General features: G+C 43.4%; 1 protein-coding gene across 1 annotated transcript; it reads right to left on the bottom strand.

The window, feature by feature from the left end:
• Window positions 1-5,448: 5,448 nt before the first annotated feature.
• Window positions 5,449-7,420, bottom strand: LOC107480948 (uncharacterized). The gene is made up of 5 exons (XM_016101143.1): window positions 6,940-7,420; window positions 6,066-6,835; window positions 5,876-6,007; window positions 5,710-5,769; window positions 5,449-5,616 (listed from the first exon to the last, which is right to left on the bottom strand). The coding sequence occupies exons 1-5, from the start codon at window positions 7,418-7,420 to the stop codon at window positions 5,449-5,451; spliced, it is 1,611 nt and encodes a 536-aa protein (XP_015956629.1).
• Window positions 7,421-7,707: the final 287 nt, after the last annotated feature.

Below are 7,707 nucleotides of genomic sequence, written 5' to 3'. Positions count from 1 at the left end.
GATATAATTCAGTTTAATATATTTTATATTAAACATAATATAAAATTTAATTCAAATTTTATTTCTTAATCTCTATCTTATTGTCTCAATCTTTTTTTTATATACAATTTTATAGACTATAATAATTAAAAAATATTAATTCTATGTTGAAGGATGGTTATTGAAAATTAAAAAAGAGAGAAATTTAACGGCTACAGGAAGCTAAAATTTAAAGCAATAAATAAAAAATTAATCATTATAGACATGTAACTAGTGAATTGTCCATGCGATATACGGGTATGGTAAATTTAATGAAAATTATTTATTAAGAAAATATTTTTATGTTAATAACATCTGTATAAGTGTTCTATAATAAATTAGATTGTTTGATAAGATTGACCACAATTTTAAAATTTTGATTTTTATCCTGTAATTTTGATTTTTGTTGGCAGTTTTAATATTTTTTTAGCAAGTTAAAATATGAAGTTATTGTTTAAAATAGAAAAAAAGACAATAAAGAAATATAATCAAGCTAATTTGATAATGGTGCTGAAAAAATTGTTTTAGCGTGGTCAAACAAATTGAAGGAAGGCAATATTTATAATGTGAACAATTATCATTATTTTTACAAAAAAATCAATAATAATGAGAAAGAATATAAAGATAATTATAGTGTACAATTAAGATGATTGGTTGAAAGAAAATCAAATAGATAATTGGAATTATAAGTAATGATATTGTACACACAAAAAATCAAGTAGAATGTACACATGTAACCAAATATGAAAACAAAGAAATAATGATGTGAACAGTAAAGTAAATAAAGAATTGAGTACTATGTACTATGGAATAGTGAAAAAAGAACAAAAATGTATAATTCAGAGAAAGGTTAAACTATCAAGAGGAGTACAAATTCATTAAAATAAATTGGTATAAAATAAGTGTCAAAACATTTGATTGAACTATTTTATGTGTAAAATGAATGAGAAGTCACTGAAACTAATCCAATACTTTGAAGTAACAACTAAATATATAATTGTGATCAATACTACAAAAATTATATACGACATGAAAGTGTTAAATTGTGTTTAGGGCAAATCACAATAATAAGACAGGGAGAGCAAAATTTTACACGAATTAGCCAAACAGAAAACTGCTTCATGAATCAACCAAACCACGTTTCTATGTAATTCAAACCAGGTTAATTCGAACTACATTTCTACATAATTCGAATCAGCTGAATTTGAATTATACACAAATACACGCACACAATAATTCGAATCTACATGATTCGAATTATACTTTGCATAATTCGAATTAGGTTAATTCGAATTACACGTTTGCACGAATCCCCAAGTAGTTCGAATCTGGTTGATTCGAATTACTCACATTTTTCCTCTAGTAATAATTCGAATGGGGTTGATTCGAATTACACTAGATTCCGCTATATAAGAAGTTCAAACCTACTTCATTCGAATAACTTTTCCATTCTCATACCCCACCAAATCCCAGAGAAAACGACCCAGATTCGCTGCGACAAAGGCTCGAGCAGGATATCTAGCTGATGGTGGACGATCCGGAAAGACTATATCGTTTGGATGGAGTTGCTCATATAGCTGGGGTCATCAACGACGAGATTAGTAGTTTGATTTTTTTTTTTTTTGGTTTATTTTAGTGTTTTTGCATGTGGTTTATGTGAGTGGTTTTGCAAGTGGTTTATTTTAGTGATTTTGGTTGTGGTTTTGTTGGTGGTTTATGTTAGCGGTATTGCAAATGGTTTAATTTAATGATTTTGTTTGCGGTTTTGGTGGTGGTTTATGTTAGTGGTTTACGTTATCGGTATTAGTAGTGGTTTTGTTAGGGGTTTTACCTGTGGTTTATGTTAGTGGTTTAGGGTTGCGGTTTTGCAAGTGGTTTATGCTAATGGTTTTGCATGCGGCTTTTCTTAGTGGTTTTGCATATGGTTTATGTTAGTGGTTTATGGTAGCGGTTTTGTATGTGATTTATGTTAGTGATTTTGCATGCGGTTTATGTTAGCGGTTTATGTTAGTGGTTTATGTTAGCGATTTATGCATGCGGTTTTGCAAGTGGTTTATGCTAGTGGTTTTGCATGCGGTTTTGCAAGTGGTTTATGCTAGTGGTTTTGCATGTGATTTTTGTTAGTAGTTTATGTTGCTTTTTTCTGTTACTGCTCTCTGCTAGTGGTTTATGTTGTTAGTGGTTTGCATTAGTAGTTTTGTAATTGGTTGTAATTATGCGGTCTATCTTATTCGCAGCCCCAGCGATGCATATCGAGCATGCGGCGGCAACAGGGCATGGTACTCAACAATAGGTACGTTCCGTACTTGCAGATGCCCGGATTATACCATCTTGCGAGATTGAACGATAGATGGTTCAGATTAGATGAGCCCATCAACAGTGCGTTTGTTGAGTGCACGATCACACTACAGGACGTGGCGTACCAGTTGGGGTTGTCCGTTGACGGACGCTACGTCAGTGGTTGCCTGCCGGATTTCCACCTATATATCCAGGGTGGCCGTCTAGTCTGGGAGTGGTTCCAAGAGTTGCTTGGTGTGTTACCTCCTGTGAACCAAATTCAGAAGTTCGCAGTGAACTGCACCTGGTTCCAGGAGACTTTTGGAGAGTGCCCCGCGGGAGCCGATGAGGAGACAGTGAGGCGCTATGCTCGTGCCTATATCATGATGCTGTTGGGCACTCAGCTATTTGCTGACAAGTCCGGCAACCGTATTCACATCAGATGGCTACCTTATGTGGCTAGGCTTGAAGAGATGGGTGGCTACAGCTGGGGGTCGACAGCACTAGCGTGGTTGTACTGGTGCATGTGCCGAGTGGCCAACAGACGTGGTGAAGTTAGCAGGCCTGTTACAGTTACTTCAGTCTTGGATCTTTTAGCGCTTTCCTGGGTTTAGACTTGCTGGGTACGATACGTTCAGCTGGCCCTTGGCCTCGAGGTACTGTTGACAGACTTTTCTATTTTGAGTTAAATTATTTAAATCCATGTCTGCTTAGAATGTTATTCTATTTTGTCATACTTTCCTTTCGTGATAACATCGATGTGAGTGGTCAGGTCACAATCCTTCCAGTAGCGAGAAGGGACCTCGAGTGCAGATGTCGAGGCTGAGGATAGACCTGTTACAGGCCAGGGATGTGAGTATACTAACTACTTAGATTTAGTTAGTTAACCTTTTATACTTCGAATCACGGGTTGCCTAAACATTGTTGATATGTTTTTGCAGTTTATCTGGATGTCGTATAGCTCTCCCGAGGTACTTCAGGTTGTGCATCTAGTTTTCCGTCATAGAGTGGCATCAGATTGATAGGGTGTTACCTCAGTTCGGCAGAGTACAGCCCCGCCCCCAGCCCGCCCTGAACATCGACTTCCTGATGTCGAAGGACGATAGAGGCGGTGATCGTTGGTTCCCCTACAGTTTGCAGTTCTGGCATCTTTATTGGGAGAGCCGTGCGGATCACGTCCTCCGGTTTGATGTTATCGCAGACCCGGGTCCCTCACACGACTTCTTGGACTGGTGGCGTCAGCATGGGAAGAGGTTCTTATCACCAGAGATGTACCTGGGTGATTCGAGAGCTGTGCCTATTCCTGTTGAGGAGATGCAGAGGGGTGCTGGATGAGTTCCTGAGATGGACCGCGTTGATGACATTCCAGATAGGCGTCAGATTGAGAGGAGATCCTGTGTGGGGACACGATGGAGCCAGCGTGAGTGGAGGTGGCTCGACCAGGCCATGGAGGAGGGTGACGCGGCGGGTAGGGGTGGAGGTAGACGACGAGGACGTGGAGGCCGACGCAGATCGCGTGCTGCGGTTGACGATCCCAGTCATCATGGTGGCGATGACGACAACGGTGATCAACACGGGCCTGGTGGGGGAGATGCTGGAGGCCATGCTGGTGTCGGGGGTGTTAGTCCTCATCATGGCGGTCATGGTGGAGAGTAATACGGGTCTGGCACGGGAGATGGTCCAAACCATGGGGACGGTGGACTTGGATCAGGGCCGCTAGGCGACTACTTCGTTGGTGTCCCGGTGACGACCACACACTTCAGGAGAGTCAGCCATGGGGTAGTCCGGGTACGCTATACGCAGACTTGCTGGCCAGTGATGGTCTTGACGCAGATTTTGGCGAGTCGCACTTCCTAGATGAGATTAGTGCCATTATGATGGAGGGTGATGCGGCACGTTGGCAAGGCCAGATGACGGGGACACAGGCACCGTTAGATGTTGATCTGAACGAGCCTCCTTTCGTTCCTGCTCCCGAGTATTTTGCCTTGGCTGGTACCCCTCCATCCGCCTATGCTACTAGGTCACATTCAGTTGCTGGACCGTCCAGGGCACCCGTCCAGCCTGGGCTACCTGCACATGCAGACCCGAATGATGAGGAGGATGACATCGAGGACGTGGAGCCGCTCATCCGGAGAGGGCAGAGGACACAGGTTCCCCGTCGTTGCTTCACCAGATCGCACCTAATTAGATTATCTGTTTATGGTGTATGACTTATTCTTATGATCAGTGTTGTATTTTAGCTTTCTTTGTTTATTTTACTTATGTATGTCAAGAATCCGAGTTGAGTTTTGATATTTATGTTACCCGCCTTAGCTATTTATCGTGTATCGGTTACTTTGACCATTGGTGTATATTGCTTATTTAAGAAGGACTTAGCTATTTTGTTTATCATGTATCGTTTACTTTGAAGATTGCATTATCGCGTTATCTATTTGTCACAGATGTGATATTTCAATTCAGAAACAGAACACATTGATTAATTAATAAGCTACGCAAACTACATCACACTAAGGTAAACAAATTTTTTAAGCTAACAACTTCAAATAAGACACCCTAATACAGTGGTCTCTAAATACATTAGTAAGAACAAGGTAGTAATAAAGCTACCAATACACTGACATATGTCCCCCCGTGTGAGTTGGTCCTCTGACCTGTGGGCAACATCGACGTGTGTGTCCTGGTTGCCCGACAGAGCCCACATCTCTTTGGACTGTTCGGATCCGCCTCGTCCATAGTAGTCCGTATTCTGGTTGACCTGGGACGTCCCTCGCTCGCACGCCTCTTGTTGGGGTCCGGAATCACTGTCGGCCCATTGTATGGTGGCCAGAAACCCTCGAGAATGGGAGGTGTGAACCCCAAATGGTACACACTAAACACGGAGCTAAACTTCCAAGTAAGCCATGAATAGGCACAGCATGCCAGGGCGTGAGGACACGGGAAATGAAGTACCTGAAAGTATTCGCAGTCACATGTCTGAGCTCCAAGTGAAATCCTGTAGCTACCTAGTGAGAACGAACCAGTAGGAGTAGTCTCTGAGACGGTGAACTCCGAGTTATCTCTATCGTACAAACTCACCGTGAAGCACCTCACCGTCTTGAGATTGGCCTCTATACACTTCACCAGGTATTGACTGAATTGTTGTCCGGTACCATGCTACGCCTCAGCCTCTCTCCCCTTGCGGACAAATAGTTCTGCCAACCTCCCGTAAGTTGCCTTCACCAGCGAGCACATAGGAAGATTCCTAACCCCCTTCAGGATTGAATTAACACACTCAGAGATGTTTGTCGTCATGTGCCCAAATCGCCGACTCTCATCCCCATGCTGTGTCCACAATGAATACTCAATCCAGTTCGCTCAGTCACACATGGCAGGATCTTCAGACCGAAGAATATCAAACCAATAATCGAACTCCACCTCGGTCTTAGCATATGCTACATTCACAAGCAGCCTCCTTGCGTCCTTGCCCTTGAAGGTCTGGGCAAAATTTACTGCGACATGTCAAATGCAGAATGCACGGTAGGCCACGGGAGGTAGCCATCCTCCGTCCGGAGCCTCAAGCGCGGCCTTAATGCCGTTATGCCTGTCTGATATAACTAGCAGACTCGGCTGCGGGGTCACGTGCTGACGCAGGTGGGAGAGAAAGAAGGACCAGGACTCGCATACAGATGGGTGACATCAATACTGACCAACGGCTTACAATGACGGAATGCCTCTATACATAGTGGAAACGTCCAGAACAGTCGGTGAAAATAAGCTTGCGACTCGTTCACCTGTCCCCCAACTCGAACAGGACTCGTCCGAAGGACTGCAACAGTACCAGGCATCATCATCTGAACTCCTAAAACCCACCTAGGGAGCTCATGGTACGACTTATCCCAATCACCGTAGATAACGGCAACGGCCTTCTGCTTCGCCAACCAAACCCTCATGTACGTCGGCCTGAACCCAAAGTGTGCGGTCGTGGCATTCAGGAGAAAATTGATGCTAACGAATGCATCAGCCCTAACTATTGGCATGATAAATTTTGAGATCACATGATAATCCAAACTCCTGTGGTCGCTCCAGATGGAGGTTGCGAGACACGTATTTGGTCCGTTGTACCGTTTGACCTCCCAAATGCCCTTGCGCTGCCGGAGACTAAGCCGAATCAACCATGTGCACCCACTCCCAAACTCAGAACACTTCCTAACATACCGGCGATAGTCAGACTCCACCACCTTGTACTGTACCCCGCGTCGGATGCTGTACGTCTTCACACTTAACACAGCCTCATCTTTATCCTGAAATTGCTGACCAACCTGAAACTCTATCAGACCTGCAGACCCTTCGGCATCTGTAGCTTCAAATCCAGCAGCCTCCCCAGGAACCCCCTCCTGCCTCATGGCCTCCAAGTCCAAAGATGAAAAGTGCGAAGGGTACTGCTCTGTGCCAGAGCTTGAACCACCTCCGGCCCCAGCTGGCTCACTGGCTCCAATATCGTCGCCACTATCATCAGCAATGATATCTGGCTCTACATCATCATCGTCTGAATCATCCAATACTGCATTTTCCAATCCAGCCGGTGCAGCACACTATAAAGAGGTCGGCACAAAATCTCCTATTCCAATATCGCCGCCTCCACTACGGTTGAGATCAACAGCGAACAAGGGGAGGCGACAGGTTCGACCGGAGGTTCATACACAGGTACAGACGAAGATATGCCAGCAGGTCTAGAGTTAGAACCAGCTACCGTGCCTACAGTGGGGGTATGCCGGTTGGAACCCATCGAGCTAGATACCACATCAACCAACTTCGCTAATAGTTCATGTGTCCTAACTTTGTGGAACTGCCGATGACAATGAAATATGACCTGCAAGTCCTCATCACTCCCGATCGTGAAACAATCATACTTCACAATTTCTTGCAGGACCGAGATTGGAATGCGATAGAAAAACTTCTTAACCCGTTTCACGCCTACCAGACCAAGTTTCTGTAGTACAAAATTAACAAGGTCATCATAGCTCGTCGTAGGCCTCATGAAAATACTGAGAGGATTCTTATCGGTGAATTTCACATCGGATCGTATTTTCCTCTTAATCGATCCTCTATGGTGAACCAAGACTACAAAACTCTCTTCACTAGCCATTTTCCCACTCTAATGAAATCAATTCACGTTCACACCATATATATACACCTTTGGTCCTTTATAATTCGAACCAGCCTAATTCGAACCATACATTGTATAATTCAAATCAACCTGTTTCAAATTACTTAGGATTGAGAGTTGGGGAGTAATTCGAATCACCTTGATTCGAATTATTGTGTGTGTAATTCGAATCAGGTAGATTCGAATTAGTGTGTGCGTGTGTTTGTGTATAATTTGAATCCAGTTGATTCGAATTATGTAGAAGTGGAGTTCAAATTTAGCTGGTT

Source organism: Arachis duranensis, chromosome 3 (assembly GCF_000817695.3).
Source record: "Arachis duranensis cultivar V14167 chromosome 3, aradu.V14167.gnm2.J7QH, whole genome shotgun sequence".
Classification (NCBI taxonomy): Eukaryota; Viridiplantae; Streptophyta; class Magnoliopsida; order Fabales; family Fabaceae; genus Arachis; species Arachis duranensis.
The sequence above is the reverse complement of the archived record's forward strand: the minus strand, read 5'-3'. Positions and strand labels throughout refer to the sequence as shown.

What these genes read in the sequence shown, in the direction of transcription:
- LOC107480948 (XM_016101143.1), bottom strand. Translation starts at nt 7,420, where the DNA reads ATGGCTAGTGAAGAGAGTTTTGTAGTCTTGGTTCACCATAGAGGATCG. An exon ending in CGAACCTGTCGCCTCCCCTT is followed by an intron (nt 6,836 to 6,939) that starts GTTCGCTGTTGA and finishes TGGAAAATGCAG; the next exon opens with TATTGGATGATTCAGACGAT. An exon ending in TAGCATATGCTAAGACCGAG is followed by an intron (nt 5,617 to 5,709) that starts GTGGAGTTCGAT and finishes TTGTGGACACAG; the next exon opens with CATGGGGATGAGAGTCGGCG.